Source organism: Cyprinus carpio, chromosome A1 (assembly GCF_018340385.1).
Source record: "Cyprinus carpio isolate SPL01 chromosome A1, ASM1834038v1, whole genome shotgun sequence".
Taxonomy (NCBI): Eukaryota; Metazoa; Chordata; class Actinopteri; order Cypriniformes; family Cyprinidae; genus Cyprinus; species Cyprinus carpio.
The window spans coordinates 31,280,230-31,301,820 of NC_056572.1; the positions used below are offsets into that span (position 1 = coordinate 31,280,230).

Here is a 21,591-nt window from a genome sequence, read left to right on the forward strand (position 1 = left end):
ATGAACCTTAAGCAGCAAGGTAGGTGAGAGTTGGAAACAGAGGTGACAGGAGCCAAGACAGGAAGTAGTAAGGAAGTGAACAGGGAAGCTGGCCGTACTCTGGCTGCAGGTGAGCCCTCCCAGCCTTCTTGCAGACACAGGTGAAGCTGTCACCTGTCACCACACACGGGCTCCATTCCTGAGGTCTCGCAGGCAGCTGCTGCCCAGCGTGGAAGTGAAGGGGAAAAGCTTTAGAAACTGATTCAGAGGCCAGTTCACCAAAACGCCAGCCGGGTTGTTTAGGCAGCGCCCAACGATAAAAGAGCAGGGTAGCCCTTCCCATCCAGGAGCACACATGCACTTAAATGAGTCAGCCATTGTATTAATGTGCCTCGTTGTTAGCAAGTGGCCTCATTACATTGGCTATTCTCTATAAACGAAGAAATCAGCTGAGGTTGAAATTAACGGTATTCAAATCATTTACTGCATACTTGAATGATTTATAAGGCTAATTCTGCGACCCTTTCATTGTCTTGTACTGCAGGATACAGCTTGATTTGTATACCTCAGTGTAAGAATAAACTAGCTGGCAAGAATTAAACTAGTCAGAAAGTTTAAATGAACTGATTCAAAACTGATTCAATGATTCATTTGTATCATCACTCAAAAATGTTCAGGGATGTTTTATTAAAATAGCTAGGTAAAAATAAATTTTATTATATTTAATTATTTTATACGTTCTATGTTTAATTATATTTTTTTTTTGATTTTATATTTTCATATGGATAAATATCACTATTTACTGATATTATATTTTCATATAAATTCTGTATTTTGTTTTTACATTTTAAACATTTTGAATCTGTGTGACAATAGTGGCTGATTGTTGATGAAATTGTAGATTTTTTATTTACTTTTTGTTAGGTAATAAAAAGAATAATAATAATGGATATTTTATAATTTTTCACTTGTTTTAACGTTAAATAACAGCAAACAGTTAAATAATAACAACAATGATTATAATAATAATAATTATTATTATTATTATATATTAATATTATATTAATAATTAATAAATTTTATTATAGTTAATAATTACAATTTGTTTTGCTACTATACAGTAAAATACTTATCAATATTGTTAACATTAGATGCACGTAAATAGCACACTTCGTTTATAAAAATATTTTGCATAATGTATTACTGAGTACGTGTTATTTAGTCTTATTAAGCATCCTCAAAACAAGATAAATTCATTTGAAAAGCAAAAAGTCTTCTGAACAATGACTTTTCCAGCCATTTGTGGAATTTATTTAAAACTGAGCATAACTAGAAAAATGTTAACTGACAAAGAAATGTGTTCAGAAATGATACCGAATTTTTCAAGATTTTATGAAATTAACATGATTTTACAACTCATATATATTCATTGCCAGGATGTGGGAAGTGCCATATGATAAATGACACAAATAAGGCCCCTTTTATAATATTTATCACCTAAAATACACAGTACTACTTTTCACCACTCTGTAATGGTATCAAATGAGGAGGTGGGCTTACGTGGGACAGGTTTTCCTTCACGCCGTTTTCACATCGCATGTAAAAGCATTGACCCGATCACGGCACACTCCTCGATCCCGACACGGGTTCATGCTGCAGTGTCGTCAATGTCTGTTTTGGAAATGCACAATATTTTAGCGAGCAGTATAATTAGGAGGGAATTGAGGTTGTGTTTTAACGAATGAAGGGATATTCAAAAAGGTGACATTGTACTCACCGCTCTCACAGTTGTGTCACTCACAGCCATCAGCACAGATACATGGTACGCGTGATTTTATCAATGCAAGTACCTCCGTTACGGCAGGGACTACTTTCACAGTCGTTGATGTCTGAGAGTAAAGAGTGAGATGCACAGCTGAAAAGTCTGGGAGGCATTGAATCTAACGACAGCAAAGGACACTGGGAAACGAATGGGGCTTACTCTCATGGCAGTACGTGCCGGTGAATCCCTCCTGACACTCACAGCTGAAGTGTCCTCCGGCGTGACTTCGACAGCGGCCGTGAGGACCACAAACGTTAGAGGAGATGAGCCGCATGGCCGCCGGAGTGCTGTTAGAAGCCACGGCAACGTTGCAGCTGTCAATCACTGCGGGAAAACATGAGGACTGCGTCATCAAGAGCCCTTCTGGTAAAAATCCTTAAATTAGGAACAAGGTCAGAAGCAAGTCCACCAACGCAGTCAATTCAGACAGCTAGAAAACATAAAGAAGCTGGTTTTAGCTAGATTCTCCACAACCTTCTAATAATGAATACCAATATATTATATTATAGATATTATATCCTGATCGTTGACAGTAACTTTATTGTATTAAACTCTTAATCATTATGAAAATAGTTAGTCTATTATCTAGCAATCATTATTATAGTTAATATTTAAAATATATATTATTGTAGTAGTAGTGGAATAGTAGTACTATACTACTACTAATATACTAATTATGATTATTAGATCAGATTAGAATAAATTACAATTTTGTCAACATTAATACATTGCTTCTAGAATCATAATAATAATTATTATTGTTATTATTATGTTATTTAGTATTATTATTTTATAGAAGTAATGCTATATGGATTATACTTTTAGTGTTATTATAATCTTAATCCAGTTATGAACTAATACTAATATTTATTATTAATAATATTAATTCGAATTAGTATAATTATTACAATTATATGCTATAGTATTATAATATTAGTATATCGTTGTTAATTCTTAATATCATTATTAATTTATTATTATTATATTACTATTGTATGCTGATTAAGCCTGAAATATTACTTATGTCAACATTACTAATATACAATATACATTAATTATTATGTTTTACTAAGTAATTTTTCACGTAAGAATTAAAAGTATTTTGAAATTTTCTTAAATTTTCGTTTTACCAGTAAATAATAATAACTGCAAACAAGTTATTATTATTATCGTTGTTATTTCTTCTATACAGTAAAATAATCACTAATATTATTAGTTCAATAACCTTCATATTAAATTTCATAATTCGTATTTTTCAAGATTAAAAAGCAAAAAAGTCATCTGAACAATGACTTTCCATTGTTTTTAAAGCCATTTGAAATATTTTGATACAAAAAAAAAAAATCACTGTAGAAATTTCTATGAAAAGTCATTGGACTTTAAGATTTGATGAATTAAGATGACTTTTACAGTCCTGAAAAAGAAAAGGTGAAAATATTTCCAGGGTTTCCATGACCGTGGGAACCCTGCCTCCATCCAAATATCTTCTTAATATCTTACTTCTATGTTGAAGGTATGATGAGGGATGATAGGGGTTTGCTAAGTATTAGTGACAGTCTTATTGACGGTGGGTTTTCCCCTCTCGGTATAATCCAAGTATCTTCGGGTTAACTTATGCATTTTGTATATGTATCTTGTATGTTTATATGGTGCACGAGCCCAGGAGACCAATAGACTAGAGTTAGCAATCACTAACGCTACAGCGTACACAATGGCACGGCATCAAACGCACCGAGGCCTTGAGATGAGGATAGTCTTACGGCAGCGCTGACTAAAAAAGACTCAACTTCTATTTCGAGTACCCATTAAAACCTCAGAATGTGCCCAACCAGATAATCTTACCACCCCGCACATGAGGCTGGACATCTGGAGTCTGAGAGCGCCGATTAGCACTCAATAAAGCTGGAGACTTCAGGACTCCTGCAGTATTCAATCTAGGGCTAACATGGATTTCCAGCGGATATCTTTCATTGACAGGAAACCAACTACCTCAAGTTTAATACCTCGAAATAATTAGCATGTAGAGTGCAACAAAGAAGTAAAAACATCACATTTAATAAAATAATTTTAATATTACTCATTAAAAAATAAATTATATATGCATATATATATACTGGATTCTCTGGGTAACCTACCTTGACATGGCGTGATGAGGCAGTGGTCTTTAAGTTGGGAGCAGTTTTTGCCTTCGTAATCTTCTGGACATTTACAGTAGTAATCTGAGGCCAGGCTAAAGCACTGTGCTCCGTTCTGACACGGGCCGCTCTCACAGTAGTCTATGTCCAGCTGAAGAGACAGAATCACACGCACAGCACAGAGTCTTATACCTGCTCACAAAGTTATTTAGGCACGCTTACAAGAAATCATTAAAGACTGCATAAAAAAAATCACCAGAAATGGTTAAGGCAGAAAGGGTTTTGGAGCTCACCTGACACGTGACACCTGAGAAACCAGGTGGACACAAACACTGGAATCCATTGAGCGCGTCCTGGCAGCGTCCTCCGTTGAGACAGGGTCGACTAGCGCACTCGTCCACGTCTCGCTCACAGTGTTCACCTGCAAAGCCTGCTGCGCACAGACATCGGTATCCACTGACCAGATCCTGACAGACAGACAGAGGGAGAGACACATTAGGACAGGGCGGCAAAACACTATATTCACAGACTATTATAACACGAATCAGTATGAAATAATAATACCATTATTATTATTATTATCAGTTGAATACATTGTAAAATAATAAGTTTTATTATTATTATTATTAAGATAATAAATAATAATTATTGTAAACATTTATAGTAATAGTAATAAGTGCTATTATTATTAATGCTATGATATTGACAATAATTATTAATCATTATTTAATACTTTTCTGCATTTATCTTTATAATTATATTTTTCTTTTAATTACTTAAATTTGAATAATTATTTATTTTCTTAATTCTTATTTGTTATACATAGTTAACAGTCATAATAATAATAATAATATATTGTAAAATAAAAAGTTATTATTATTATTTTATACTGAGTAAGATAATAAATAACAATTATTGCAAACATTAACAATAATAGTAATAATATTGTTATTTATAATACTATGGTGTTGACTATTATTAATCATTTATATATTTAATAATTATTTATATTTTTCTTTTATAATTATATTTTCCTTTTAATTATTTAATAATCATTACTTGTTGCAATAATAATAATAATACATTTTTTACTTGCTATACTTTAAAATAATTAAGTGTATTAATATTATTAATTAATGATCATTAATAATATAATTTAATAAGTATTAATTACTTAAGTAGTATCATTCAGTAAGTATCATTTTAGAGCAAAAATGTCTAAACACCTACAAAATAAATCTACCTGAGAAGCAAAACTGTGTATGATACAACATGTTTTCATAGATTATATCTTGAATTTTATTTTCTAGGACCACTGACAAATCGATTTTCTTTCCACAAATTTTGTGAGGTTTATGCAAAGACAATATCACCCATCCCTAGTGAGGATATTGTACTCTCTTGCAGTATAAGGGACTAATATTCTAAAGTCCTCTACAACATATTTCATTTGATCAAATCAAACACGGGATTGTCAGAACTGATTAGGACTTTACTCGCTGTGTTTTGAGAGCTAACTGGCTCAGACAATGTCCTAATGTATTCCAGCTGTACACGAATCAGCTTGGACTACAGCGCTGAAAGAGAGTGAGCAAAGTATACAAAGAGAGCGAAAAAACAATGAATAAGAGACAAGGGCAGGAGACAAGAATGTTTATGGTAATCTGATCGTTTTACAAACTCACTCTGTCTTTACATTCACTCTCCAAAACATGACTCAGCATATGCTATTTTTAAACAGAAATGGATGGGGGACTTTTTCACATCTGCCAAAAGCGATGGAAAACATTTGAGGCCTTACCTGACACAGTCCTCCATTAAGACACTGTCCGTGGCAGTCGTTGACATCTGAGGGGGGGGGGATCAATCAAAATATCAGTTCATATTTCAGAAATCACGCCAAGAAAGCAGCATTAGGCTCCATATCAGGCCCAGACAGAGTCTGCACACTTATTTGCATTTTCTGCATTTTAGGGAGAAAATCCTGAGTTTAAACGAGGTGAAACAAGTTAAACAGAGAGGGCTGAGAATACTAGACTCTTTTAGCAGCTGAAAGCTAATACAATTAACCAAAATATTGAATAAACTGACAAACAAGTAGCAATGCATTTGCCAAATCTCTGATATTCTGGTATCTAAATATTGCTCAGGATCCTCCTTTAGTGTGAGTCTACAGGAGTTGTTTCACTAACTTTATCATCAACCAGACAAAAATGAAACATCCGGTCAATAAACAAACATCAGGTATCATTCATGCACTTTCTACAACTGATAGGGCTTTGCTCAAATGTCATGCTGGGATTTTTAAGAATTCAACATTTTAAGAAATTAATTGGTGAATCATTTTTTGAAACTGATTCATTTCAGTGAACCTACTGTGTTTTGCCACACTAAACCACTAGTTGTTGGAAAAATAGGAAATAAATAACGGACAACTAATGTTATGCTTCTAAATTCACAAATTTGTTTAAAAAAAAAATATAAATGTGATATTTAGTATAATCTCCAACAGTGTAATTAGTAACTTTACTATTTCGCTCTCTAAAGTATGGCATTAGTTATTACAATTCACCTTCTAAATTCTGTATAAACCTCGACCAGCTGAACAATACAAAGATAAACGTGAATATGCTCTTTATTTAAAAAGAAAATATATATAAACTTGCTTAAATAATTCTTAAATTTACCAAAGTATTTAAAGGGAGAGGGTTACATTAAAAACATACATTTTAGCATTAAATGCTACATTTTAATGTTAAATCCACTATTTTTATACAGAATTGAACAGTATTTAATTCAATTATATCTGAAGTAACTGTTATTAGATTACAGAAGAGTAATCCCTTATTTTATGTTTTCAAAGTTACAGTAATTAATTACTTCGTAATGCATTCACCCAACACTGATCACTACTTAATTACTCCCCGAAACTGCTCTATGATATGAAAACATATTGATATGAGTTTTACTTGAATACGTGAACTTCATTTAGAGCTCCTAAGAATTCAGTCACTATCTGCTTTCATTTGAAACCGTGTCATACTTACTGATGTCACAATTCTGGCCCGTCCAACCAGGGAGGCACTCGCAAAAGTATCCGCCAATCAGATTCCGGCAGGAGTGGGCATTGACGCACGGGCTTTCCTCGCACTCATTAGCATCTGAGCCAAAAATGACAAAAGAAATCAGCACGAGCGTAGTCTAAATTACAATCAGACTGATAGGCATGCACCCGAACGTCCCTGAAGAATTTGTGCGTGTGTGTTAATGGACTGTAAATGCGCTCTACTATGAATCAGCAGCGGGGGTCTCATGGTGGTCTGGTACTTAAATTCTTCCAAGGCTGATTCGGTTACCAGGGTAAATTGGATTTTTGAACAAACACACCCTGACTCAAAGAAAGAAAGAAAGAGAGGGAGCAGACACACACACACACACACACACACCAATGAGACAAGTCTTGCCGGTCCACTGCGCAGGACAGATGCATTTAAAACCATCCACCAGGTCCACACACATGCCGCTGTGATTGCACGGGTTCGGACTGCAGTCATCTTCATCTGAGGAAGAGGAGGAGACACAGAGGAAATTTACATAACAAATGTTTATGTAAGAAAACAGCTATAAAACTTGATTTTCACATTTTCTGAAGAAGCACAAGTGGTCCTTAATTACGCAAAAGTCACTGCAATGATACTGGCGTATTTTAAATGGTTCAAATGGTGTTGCTGTGCCGTTGCTAAGTGGTTTTTAATGTGTTTACATGCGCTTGCTTTGTTATTCTGGGTTACAGTAATATATTAGAATGATTTCTGAAGGATCGTGTGACACTGAAGACTGGAGGAATGATGCTGAAAATTCAGCTTTGCATCTCAGGAATAAACAAAATTTTTAAATATATTCAAATAGAAAACAGTCATTTCATATGGTAATAACATCTCACAATATTTCTGTTTTTAACCTATTTTTGATCAAATAAAAGCAGCTATGGTGAGCATAAGAGACTTTACTATTTAAAAATCATATGACAGGAACTGTATAAATAACAACAACAACAATAATAAACAGATATTATAATTCTAATTAATTAATTATAATAATAAATTGTTAGTAATAGTAAGCTGACACTTGTTGTTAATGATATTTAATACTTAATATTAATTAATAATTACTTAATACTAACAAATAATATATTTTCTTAATTTACACTCATTTTACAGTGGAATAATAATGAATATTGTTAACATTATTATTTAATCATTATTAATAAGTATATTCTTAGTCTTGTTTAAAAGCAAAAATTTCTAAACATCCTTAAAACAAGATTCATTTATTTTAAAAGCAACACTGTGTAAGATGTATTTTTTTTTCTTTTAAGCATAAATCCAACTAAATTTATATATATATATATATATATATATATATATATATATATATATATATATATATATATATATATATATATATATATATATATATATATATATATATATATATATATATATATATATATATGTATACAGATCTATATATGGCTCTGTTCTTTTCTTCAAAGTCAGTCTGACGTATGAAAAATCGAAAGGCAGATCTGAGCAGTTTGAGACAGTGCAGAGATGGCTTACTGATGTTGCAGGACGGTCCGGTCCAGCCTGGCGCACACTGACACTCAAAGCCCTGACTGGACTCCACACAACTGCCTCCGTGCAGACACGGCTCAGACAGACAGGCGTTATCTGCTGCAGAGAGCCAGAGAGAGAGATGTTATAATGTTGTGCTCACACACAATCAAAGCAAAACTGAGACAGAACAGCATTTTCAGAAGGAATGCACAAAATACACAGACATTTTACCCCAAAATAAAACACATGGACCACATATTTGCCAAACAATGACAAACTCCCTTTCTATTCTAGCAGCACTGTATGCCTCTGCCTGTTTCATGTCATTTTATGACTCCACGGTCTCTTTCCACTCACATAGTAAAATAATTACAACTGAAATCAAAATGTAATGTCTATTTATTTAACCATTTAGTTAGTTAATAGCCACTTCATGTCAGGCAATGTTATTGTTAATGAAAACCACTAAAAATAGGTTTTGTTAAATGAAAAAAATAAAATAAAATAAAATAAAATAAAATAAAATAAATAAAATAAAATAAAATAAATAAAATAAAATAAAATAAAATAAAATAAAATAAAATACAATAAAATAAAATAAAAACATTAATGAAACATTAGACATTTTGCCTTTTTGGAAGTTAAGCTTACTTAAGTACTAAAATTACTAAAATTAAAAGTGAAATAAAAGATACACCTAAATATATAAAAATATATAAAATATTAAAAAAATGACAAAAAATTACTGAAACTTTACCTAAAATTAAAACAAAAATGGAAAATAAACAAATAAAAGCCACTTCAAAATACTCTAATAGTGAATAAATAATACTAAAATAATTATATAAAGTAACCAAATTAAAAATATGACATTGAATAAATTTAAAAGTATAATTTGCTTATCTTTATTTATTTATTGTTCTTGTTTTATATTTGTTTATTCCATTTATACTGTTTCCATTTCCCTTTTTTCGTACTTATTTTACAATGCTGTGGAAATATAAATGTACAGTTACAGAAACAAACTGGCATTTCACAAATATCTGCCACAAAAAAATGAAATACATATATGTGTGTGTATATATATATATATATATATATATATATATATATATATATATATATATATATATATATATATATATATATATATATATATATATATGTATTTTTTTTTCTTTTTTTTTTTTTTTTTACAGTTTTCTAATGTAATTATATGGAAGTCATCTGTGTCTGGGAATCTTTATTGAAAACTGTGCTTTTCCCTAATTCAGAAATCATGGGATATTTTGTAAAGCTTCTCAGACCCAGCAATGGTAAGCAGGCAGAGTTTAACATAGGGTCAGCTGAATGCTAACCAAGAGAGAGAATAATCAGTATGAGTTTTGTTGCATCAAATCACATTGTCTTTTATTGTTCACAGACAGTCAGGCAGGATCATGGTTCAGGTCTTGGTTTTCCCCCTTTCAATCTCCCAGTCCCTCCCTCTCTTCGCTCGATCGCTCTTTATCAGGCCAGTCAGTGGACGGGAAAGCCCCTTTGGCCTTTCTCACACCGCACAGAGACCACCAACAAAAACAGACGAGTGTAGCAAGAGGCCATGAGCTTGTATTTCCAATAAAACATAACAAGAAAAAGGATAAACAAAAATAGTAGAAGAAAAGAAGAAAAAGAAGAAAGTAGTAGAAAAAAAATATATCTATTTTTGTGTGCTTGTTGGTTGTGTGTGTTTGACAGGAGACACATCGTGCCAAAACAACCCAACAGATCTATTCCAACACACATATGTGATAGAGCCTTCACACGATCTGATGCATTATTCTGCCCAAATCAACTTAATGCTCACTGCATTCTTATGCTTGGCCAGGACAAGGACTGCTTGATTAGTAAGTGTATGTTTGCGTGTGTATCTCTCTGTTCTTTTCTCTCTTACTGCACATAAAATTCTCCTGTCCAAAGAAAGACAGATGACAGAATCCAGGATAAATCGAAAAAGAGAAATATGGACAAGCAGGATCCAGAATTAACCCTCACCAAGTGCCAAATGTGAGTAGAAATTGGCTTTGGAGAGTAAATAAAATTGAGTTTCTCGCCAGTTGGCGGGTATGAACTGCAACATGATACATAGCTTAATTTGACGACACGCTGATAAGTAACGTGAGCGAAACATGCAAACCGCAGACTCAAAGAAAACATCTGTTGAACAACTTTTTATCCTCTTTGGAAAAATCAAATCAATCAGAATTTTATCCATGATGGTTTTCCTCCAGTACTTCCACTGATATGGAATATTCCTGTTTTTACTGCATTTTTGATCAAATAAATGCCGCCTTGGCCAGTATAAGAAACTTATTCCAAAAACATTAAAAAGTCTTACCAATCCCAACTGTAGTGTAACAGTAGTTTAATAAATATGGAGGAATTGTGATGCATCCTCAGGTTTTTGTGGTTCATTACAGTGGACATCAGCCATGTGAGGTGTGTGTGTGTGTGTGTGTGTGTGTGTGTGTGTGTGTGTGTGTGTGTGTGTGTGTGTGTGTGTGAGACCCACCTCTTTCACAGTTCTGTCCCGAGTAGCCATCAGGACAGGCGCAGTGGTATTTGTCTGGTCCCGTGTTACTGCAGGTGCTGCCATTCAGACAGGGCTGCCGTGTGCCACAGGTGTTCAAGTCTAAATAAAACAAAACACATTCCAACAAATGACTCAAGCTGAAGAAGCTGAATAGAATAGAATAGAATAGAATAGAATAGAATAGAATAGAATACCTTTGTCACAGAGCTGCCCTCCCCAGTTGGTGTCACACAGGCACTGCCAGGGTTCGACGCATGAGCCATGCACACAACCGGGATGGGGTATACACTGGTCACAGTACTCGCCCTGCCAGCCGTACAGACACCTGTGCAGGGCAGAACATCGCCTCTGAATATATTTTACCACATGCACTTTTTTGAAACATGAAATCACTGATATAATGTGACACTGTTGCAAGACCTAGTGAGCTGCCTAGCTAGATAGGATACACTAGGCATAATGTGTGCACTCACAATGCAAAGGCTGCTACTGAGGGTACACGGCAACCGAATGCTGCTTTTTAAGTCACTTTGTTAGGCCAAAATACATTACATTTTTTGCCAATAGGGCAATCTTATAATGCATTGTGCAGTAAACAAATCATACACAAAATGTTGAATAAAAACAGTTATGTTTCATTAATTACTGAATCTTATAAAAATTCCCAACTAAAAGACTATATTATTGAACTTTTGTGTATTTTATTGCTTATTTCAGAATTATGTCATTAGCTTAACATGTTTAAAATTAAACTAGTTTAAAATTAAACTATCAAAAATACAAGCTTGACAATTGAAAATTAAAAAGAAATTAAGACCAAAATAAATGTTGTAGTTTTACAGTTAAATAAAATTTGTTTTATTATTATCATTATTATTAATAAAGTTAGGTTAGGTTTAGGGTAAATAATATGTTTAAAAATGTGGCCAAATTTTGCAGCCCTACAAAAAAAAAAAAAAAAAAAAAAAAAATACATTTTAAACTACAATTGCAATTATCAAAAAAGAAAAAAAATATATATTTTTTTTTGCAGCCCTAGTTATGAGATTCTATATGTTGTCATCGCAGTGTTCCAAATCAGTCACTTAATAGTAGGCCAGTGCAGAAAATGAGGTTTCATTTGAGTTAACTTATGATGAGGCTCTAGGATTTTTAGTTAGCATGCTACCTTAGAAGGGAGCTGCCCATTTAGCCAGAAGTCAGCTGACTTTTGTTTTTGGAAAAGAGTCATTAAATCCATTATCCGTATAATAAATGCTATGTGTTACCTGCAATCTCCAGGCACTTTACAGGAGCCATGCTCAGTGCTACAGCCCTGCTTACAGATGGCTAAGGAAACAAGAGAGAAAGAGCGATATGGTTACTGCTATCAGCTCCATCTGTGTGATTTCAGCAGTTCTCTATCATCACCCCATTCCAGCCGCTCTCAACATCATCACACCCTCTGCCAATGATGTCATTTCTCCTCCCCTCCACTCGTGTTTCTTCATGCGAGAGTGAATGAGGGAATAAACACTATTACAGAGATAAAATCTCCCCTAATACTGTCGCAAACCCACACCGTATCAAACAGTAACAAACACTGGCTGGCAGACGGGATGCTGTGTGTCTGTGTGTGTGTGTGTGTGTGTGTGTGTGTGTGTGTGTGTGTTTGAGACAAAGCTTTGTTGTGATAGTGACAATCTCATATAACAACATCCCTATGAGGTCAATGATACAGAGCCAGTATGAGTCCAGTCTGACCAAGCGTAAATCTCATTCCCACACTTTTTGAACAATGAATTTCCATGACTTTTCCATTGTTTTGTGAATTTTTTAATATTTTATTTTATTGTCAGAAAGAACATTTTGTTGCAGATTAAACATTATATATATTCAAATAAATGCAGCCTTGGTGAGCATAAGAGACCTTTTCAAAAACATTAAACAAATCTTACCAATCTCAAACTTTGAAACAGTAGTGTGAACACATAAAACTTTAATGTGCCCAATGGAAACAGACCTCAAATATGAAATGTGAAGTATTTTACCTATAGCAACAAATCCATAAATTCATGCACAATAGCACTGTAAATCTGACAAAGGCCCCACCACTTACCAGTGTTGCATTCTGGGCCAGCCCATCCCTCCAAGCAGGTCTTGTTGCCATTGTGATCGCAGGTATAGTGGCCGAAGAAGTCATCTCTGGGTCGACAAAACTTATTGCAGCCGAAGCCGAAGTAGTGCTCGTCACAGGTCACCCGAATCTGGTACTGGAACTGAGCCACGGGGCCGTTGTGTTTCAATACCTGCCACTCACGGTTTGGATTGATCATGCCTGACTGGACCGCTTTCTCTATGACTTGTCCATTAATGCCTACAGGAGTGAGAGACAGAAAGAAATGGACACTTTAGTGGGCAGCTGTGGTTTAATTACGCCTCTGTTCAGCGTGACTTGAAATTATGCCAGCTTACAAAAACCTGACGCACACACAAAGTCTGATCGCAACAAGCGGATTTGTGTAATGGCTTAAAGGTGAAAGGTTTCTGAAACACAAAAGGAGATATTAGGCTGAATGCCTATTGTATACAACAACAAAAATACAATTTATACCATCAAAATAAACAAAAAACACTATAAGTATCCCAAATGTTTCTTTATATGAAACCCTATATTCCCAGTCTTCTGAAGCCATATGCTTAGCTTGACAAATAGATCTAAATTTAAATCCTTTTTGGAGCTTAATAGCATAAATCACCATCACCTTTTGATGTTTGATGTGTAGAGCTGCTCAGACATTCTGCTTAATATCTCATTTTGAGTTTCAAAGGACATGTAAACAAAAAACAATAACAGATTTTTGGGGGAACGAACTGTCCCTTTAAGAGCAGTGTACTATAGACTTTGTTTACTATTGGGCAGAGAAATATTGTAGTAATTTTTTCACTGCAGGCCAGAATCCAGCACAGCGGTGAGGTATTTGGCCAAAGGGCTGTAAATTGTGAGACGAGTGTGTGAAGTGTGTGTGGCTCGTGGTTTAAGAGAACTGTCTTGACCCAAACCTGTCCTTCAGAAATACAGGAGGACAAGCATCAGTGCCAGGCTGCCCAAACCTGAGATCTCACTGTTACCTCTCCTCGCTGTTTACCTGAGAGAGAGAGACGAGCCTTCAGACACCTGCATAACGCTGGAAAATCACACCATAGTGCAAGAGCCAAAAGTGCTGTGTTTTTGATTTCTGCTAGCATACATACACAAATATAATATATAAAATATAATGTAAAAAAAATACACACACACACATACACACACACATATATATATATATATATATATATATATATATATATATATATATATATATATATATATATATGCATGAATTATATATATATAAATACATATACACATTTCTGCTAGTATACGGTTCACAAATATAATATATAAAATATATATAAATATATAAAATGATACCATGTACAACATATAACATATAGGATAAAATAAAACATAAATATATCTATATTTATAAATATAATTTTTACTTTTGTAAATGTATGAACTTAATATTTATGTATATAAAATAAAAAATAAATTCTATATCATTTAAATATTTGCATAAAACATATTTACATTTTCAAAATGATTTAGGAAGGAAAATTAAAGTCGATTTTATGCCCAGTACATTAATTACACACCAACACATTATATATACTGTGAGTATTAATATATAGTGTGAGTATTAATGTTTGAAAACACAGCCTAAGAATGTATTTACTGCTTTATTTAGTCTTTAAACCGTAGTTAAGCAGCATTTACTAAAGTACGTGTGTGTGTGTGTGTGTGTGTGTGTGTGTGTGTGTGTGTGTGTGTGTGTGTGTGTGTGTGTGTGTGTGTGTGTGTGTGTGTGTGTGTGTGTGTGTGTGTTAATGAATGCCACACTACAGAAGCTGGACCCATGCTAAAGGCTACTTGACATGTTGGTGTTAAGTACAAGTCAATATTTGCACTCCTGTTCAGATTTGGCACACACTCACACGTTCATTTAGCTCTAAATCAGCCAAATAATAAAAATAGATTACACACACATATTACATCTTTGATTCTACACAAAACTAATGTCCCAAATTTCCAAGTGTCTCACTGCTTTGTGTGTGTAAATTTGTCTCACACTTGTAACAATGTGTTTAAAAGACTGATGAATGCAAGCAGGTGCAGCCAGCGGTTTAGTGACAGGAAGTGTTTGCCAGCCATCCACAACACACACACACAGAAGTACACACAAATACACACAAGTTGCATGCTGCCTTTACACATGCTCTCTTCCATTATCACTTTCTGACTGTACTCTCTTCAAAGATACAGAATAAAGTGTGTGTGTGTGTGTGTGTGTGTGAGAGAGAGAGAGAGAGAGAGAGAGAGAGAGAGAGAGAGAGATACTCACTGCCAGTGCTCGAGTCATTATTGAAGTCCAAAGCCTCCACAATCAACGTATATGACCTCTAAAAGAAAGAAAACACACATGAAATCACCAATACAATCTTCATCTTATATTCATTCACAATGTTTTTGTGTCTTCTTTGAACATTTGTGTTTAAAATTCTGCTGATTTAAGTTATATAGTTGGCTAAAACAGGTGAAGTTTAGTCAAAACTGAGAGAAAGGCATCAAGGTGTAACTACGAGTTGAAAATTATAAACAATTTAAAATAACAGTTTGAATATGCCAATGATGGCAATGATAAATTTTCAGCAGCCTTTCAGTGTCACATGAGACTTCACAAATGATTCTAATAAGCTGATTTGGTGCTCATTTCTACATTTCTTTTTATTATCAATGTTGAAAACAATTATACTGCTTTATATCTTTGACTAAAAGGAAAAGTCAATTAATTGATACAGAACTTTCATTCTTTAGGTTAAGGGTTTAGAACAAACCTTTCCAGAACATTTGAGAAACATTAATACAGCACTGCCTCACAAACACTGTAATGATTGATGACTCTGTGCTTTATCAGGAGACATTACTGAACTACTTTCACTATCTGGCTCTTCATCGACTGAAGATAAGTAACAAGACAGACAGGAGAGTGAAAGAATGTGTGAGAAAAACCCTTGACGAGAAGTTAGATGATGTTTGAGGAAAAGGAGAAGCATGAAACTGACAGAAACAGCCTGAGAAATATTCTCAGAATACGAGCTGATTCGGAGAACAGACAGCAGAAGCATTCACTCCATCGGTGCTCTCTGAGATGACCTCACACACACCAATAATGCCGGCTCTTCCTGCCTCTGCAGTCTGAGGGATCTACGGCCCTTTATGAGCTTTAATCCATTCAAACACACACACATGATGTGAAGTCAGACGAGTGAGTGCAGCGTGGACTGCAGGCCATTCAGAGTTCAAACTCACACACAGCAGGGCTACAGGATTCATCCACAAGTGACACATCAGTGATTTGAACTAGAGACAGTGTGAGAAAGACATGAAGAAAATCTCCTAGACAGAACTCATGTCACACTGACTGAGATGTTTGTTTGACCGTATTCAGTATTTAGATCTCAATATTTAAGTATTTACTTTAAGTATTTACTCTGAAATGGCTTCAATTACTTTCAATTAGATGAACCATCATTTCAATGAACTTGTCAGTGTAAAGTTACAGAAACTAATCAAGGCTAGTCTAACACTTGTAACAGCTAACACTATTTGAACAGAATTAAGAAGGATATTTGATCATTTTATTTATATGTATATGTATTGAATTTACATTTGCAGTACATTTACCATTATAACAATAAATGCCAACATATTGTTTACAAAAACCTTTATTATATTAAACATTCCATGTTTTTGATTAATTGACACACACATAGACAGTTTGATTCAATTGAATTAAACTTAGTAACAAAGTTTTTCCAACACCAGATATTATTGATGTTGCTTCATGAACAAAATCACTGCAAATAGGCTATATTTGTGAATACCTATTATATCAGCTAGCCCTAATCAGACCAAGTGAACTCTTTAAAAGTATAGTTGCCCAAAAGGGTTTTAGAACCCACACTCTTAAAAATAAAGGTTCCAGAATGGGGTTTTCACAGCAATGCTACTGAGAGATCCCATAAACCAATATATGTATCTGAAAACCTAAATGTAAACAGTGCAAACAACGCTATACAGTGAAAAAGGTTCTTAACAAGAAGTTTTTAGCTGAATTTATGGAACCATTTAAGATTTTTAAGAGTGAAGAATGAAATATCCACAGTACGATCAAACTCAATCTAGAAGTTCTCCAGTCTTCATCTTCTCCAAGTTCACTAACAGCAGGACGCTGGTTACTAAGACATGGTCTGAAACATCCATACACACGCTGCATTTTCATCTGACCGCTGCTGATGATGCGAAAACCAACAACAAATAGACCAGAACACACACACAGTCATGCAAAGACCCCCTGTGTGTCTTTGTAAACCCGCTTTGTTGAACCGCCGTCCAACAATCAAGCATCGCAGGCTGCGTGGAGTTCAATTGCTAGGTAGACTTGTGACGGAAAAGAAAGCATGCAAGATGACAATGTCTAATTAATCTCCATTCAGAGCAGCTGTGAGGCAGGTCTAGACCGCTCTGATCAACGTGGGCAGGGGGTGAGATGTTTGAGCGTGGCTGCCACGGTAACTGGCCCTAATTGGACTATCAGACTGGCTTGCTCTGACCTCGTACTGACGGCTCGGCCTTATGAGTTGTGAAAGTAAACATGGGCTTCAGCAAAAACAACTGCACCATTCAGATTCAGAATGGAGAAAATTAGATGCCAAAATCAGATCTGGTTTGGGCAATGCTCTTAAAAAAGTTTCCGCTGACAGAAATTGATTTTCAAAGGCTGATGGCAATGTCTAGTGGTCGACCAATATGGATTTTTTATTAGCCGATGCCAATATCTTTTAGAGCAGGGTGGCTGATGGCTGATATAGCTTAATTTTGATTAAATTTTAACAGTTTCTACAATTAAATGTTAATGCTTATTTTACATAATATTTGTTTAAATTAATTATAAATAAATTATTTGACAATTAATCAATTTAAAATAAAATGATTTAAAATAAATTAATAAATAAATTATATATATATATATATATATATATATATATATATATATTATAAATAAATCTGTAAAATAAGATAGGAACTTCCTGATTTAGTAATCCTAAACTAAAATAATTTGAAATAAATAATTTGAAAATGAATCGATTTGGAAATGTTTGTAAAATAGCAAAAAAAAAAAAAAAAAAACACTTGTTTTGCATAACCCTTACTCATATACACCCCAAAAATGTGCATTATTCATTGACAATTTTGGGAACTAACTAAAGGGAAACTAACACAATCAGGCATACCTGGTTATCTGCAAATGGCAATAATTTTAAAATGGCCAAATAACAAACTATATGTTGGTCTGTTGAAAGCAAAATGTATTCTTAGACCAATAAATCAGCTTGGATGAATAATTGAATAATCAACATGAGTCAACCATGTTATATTATTTATTTATTTATTATCATTATTATTATTATTATTATTATTTTTATGAAGTTGAAGTTGAAGTAAATATTTTGTAGAGTAGGTGCTGATTCATTATTTGCTTTGATTGTATTGTCATTTTTTATTTCAGTATACAGCATTATGTTGTCATAATTTTGCATATAAGCACAGGCCATACAAAACCCTCACATATAAATGCATGCTTAGTTTGGATGTGCCTCAAAACGTAGTGGACCAACCTAGACAGCATTAATTTGCCTGCATTGCCTAAAAATGCTTCCTACTGTAGGTAGGCAGCTCACTATAGGTTTCATAAAGACAATTAGAGATAGTGAGATAACAGCTTTTAAATGATCAATGGCGGTCTGACTGGATATCTAAGAGCAGTTTCCTGTGACCATTGTGTGTAAATCAGCCTCTGAATGTCCATCAGTAGCTGCTGGAGATAAACTCAGGTGTTTCATAGCGCATTGTCCTGCTATTTTGAGAGGATGCTGGCGGATTGTGCCGGCTAGGGTGGGGTAACTCAACACCTGTCCAACCTGAGAGTCATCAGAAAGGAATGCCATGGCCCAGAGCACGAGAACGGGACAGAACCGGCGTTCACAAACAAGACTCGTGGAAAACGGTATGTTGGAGAGACCGGGGCAAGTTGTCACAAGTTTATGATCTGCTTTACACTGTACATTCTTCATGTACATCTTCATGAGGATGTTTATGAACAGTTGGAAATATTTTGTGTGGTATTTGATTTTGTAAAGTGTTTGAGGTCTTGTGTAGTTCTTTTTTTATCGTATTTTTTTAATCAGATTAGGATTTCCTAAAACAACAGCCTTTTCAACTCACCGGCCACGCGAAGCTGAAGGGCAGCACGATCCTGGATTTATCGCTCGCGCTGTCGAGGGGCTTGACAGAAAAAGTATTCCCACCGATAACGGGAGTAGATCCGCTTCCGTAGCTGCACGGGCCTCCCGAGGACACCCGCGACTGATACTCCTTCAAACACACGCGGAAAAACGTGTCGCACTCGTCCGCCGTGCATGAGCGGTCCGCCGCGTCGCGCGCACCGTCACAGCACGCGCCGCTCTGCAGCTCCCCGTTCAAGTTCTGCATGGACAAAACCTGCATCTCAAAATGCCCCGATGCCTCACAAACCTGGAACATTAAAAATATGAGGAAAAATAATATTAGAGTACAGTATTTGTCACATGAGACATTTCTCTTTATCATCTCTCTATCTATTTATATGAATGTATGTGCTAAAGTCTTCTCCAGAAATGTTCTATTGATCGCATTTGTGTGCATAACGAATCAAAATCTGCCATAAAAGTTTTTAAAAGCCATTTTAGCTCGTTTTGAGAAAACGAGAGAGAGAGAAAAAAAAACAGCCTAAGATCCACATGACATCAGGTTACCTGAGTTTACAATCTATTCCATACGAGTGTAAATGTTCAGATAGCATCACATAAACAGTTATGCCACAAAAGGCAAATCGCACGTACCCGCATCCACAGGCACCGCAAAAGCACATGAACGGACAGCACCGCAAAACTTGGACTCCGTCTCAGAATCATGCCTCCTCTGTCCTTCTGTCTCATACAGTTCGCTGTGAAACTAGAACTTCAGCCGACACACGGCTCTCATATAGTGCCTCATGCACGAGGACAGATTCCCTGATGCCCCTTTTGAGGGTCTATTATCCGCCACTCTATTCTTGTATTGTCCTTCTGTTTTTACAACAATGCTCACGGGTTGGAGAGGAAAAGCTGCGAATGCGGCCAGGCGAGCGCTTCATCTATACAGCGCGTTCACGTAGGAGGGGCGTGGCCGACACTTGCGAGGATTCCATATTCATGATTGGGCGGAGCCATGGGTGGAAATAACATAGGCTACACCTTATTTTCTAAATAATTTTTTTTGCCCTAGTTATTTGAAGGATTTTTTTTTTAAATCAGGTGAATATTAAATAAATATTAAAGGGTGTCAGGTTTTAATTATAAAATAAAATGAAAATAAAATGGATTGTAAATTTTAGATGTTAAAGTGTACTATATAATAATAAATATATAATAAAAACAGTTAAACATTAAATAGATAATAAAGATATAGGGACTCAATTTTATTATAAAACAACAAATTAAAATAAAATAATAATTAATAATTATATAACAATGTGTTTATGTATTAAATACAATTTTTATATGTACAAGACTACTATATAATAATAAATATATAATAAATCAGTTAAATATTAAATACACAATAAAGTGTATCATGATTTGATTATAAAATGAAATCAAATTAGATTAATTAAAATTAAAATAATAAATAATAATTGTATATGTTAAATAAAAAAATTATATGTACAAAATTACCATATAATAGGAAATATATAATAAAAATCATTATATTAAATATTAAATAAATAATAAAGAGTATCGGGATTCAATTATAAAAGAAAATATATAAATAATTATAATACAAATAATAAATAATAATTTATAAGTCAAATAAATACTTTTATATGTGCAATACTACCATATAATAATAAAAATATAATAAATCCAGTTAAATGTTGAATACAATAATAATGGTTATCAGAATTAAATTATAAAATAAAATAAATTAAATGAAATGTGATATTTTATGTGTACGAAACTACGTACATTTATAATAAAACAAATTAAAATATACTGACAAGACTGAACCTTAGTCAGTTGAATGCCATTTAATCTGTATTTGAAATGTCACACGGATTTTACAACCATGTTTTGTTTTGTTTTTTGTCCACTGGAAATACATTTTAATGTTTCATTGTCTTAACAATCAACACCAAGTCACACACACACACACACACACACACACACACACACACACACACACACACACACACACACACACACACACACACACACACATACACAATCTCTGTCAGTTTTTTT

At 34.2% G+C, this 21,591-nt stretch overlaps 2 protein-coding genes across 3 annotated transcripts in view; one reads left to right on the plus strand and one right to left on the minus strand.

The window, feature by feature from the left end:
• LOC109055918 (BTB/POZ domain-containing protein 3) overlaps window positions 1–21,591 on the plus strand; it is a 102,839-nt gene that overhangs the window by 55,163 nt on the left and 26,085 nt on the right. The window lies entirely within an intron of this gene.
• On the minus strand, window positions 1,757–20,458 carry LOC109047023 (protein jagged-1a). Its single transcript, XM_042762150.1, has 15 exons — window positions 20,152–20,458; window positions 19,496–19,804; window positions 15,552–15,609; window positions 13,226–13,483; window positions 12,396–12,456; window positions 11,322–11,452; window positions 11,107–11,226; window positions 8,559–8,672; window positions 7,383–7,496; window positions 6,984–7,097; window positions 5,738–5,784; window positions 4,230–4,403; window positions 3,937–4,087; window positions 1,961–2,125; window positions 1,757–1,868 (listed from the first exon to the last, which is right to left on the minus strand). Exons 1-15 carry the CDS (start codon window positions 20,245–20,247, stop codon window positions 1,786–1,788), a joined length of 1,995 nt encoding a protein of 664 aa, XP_042618084.1. The 5' UTR covers window positions 20,248–20,458; the 3' UTR covers window positions 1,757–1,785.

What these genes read in the sequence shown, in the direction of transcription:
- LOC109047023 (XM_042762150.1), bottom strand. Translation starts at nt 20,247, where the DNA reads ATGAGACAGAAGGACAGAGGAGGCATGATTCTGAGACGGAGTCCAAGT. An exon ending in TGGCCCAGAATGCAACACTG is followed by an intron (nt 12,457 to 13,225) that starts GTAAGTGGTGGG and finishes TTGTTTCCTTAG; the next exon opens with CCATCTGTAAGCAGGGCTGT. An exon ending in GGGACAGAACTGTGAAAGAG is followed by an intron (nt 8,673 to 11,106) that starts GTGGGTCTCACA and finishes GGCTCTCTGCAG; the next exon opens with CAGATAACGCCTGTCTGTCT.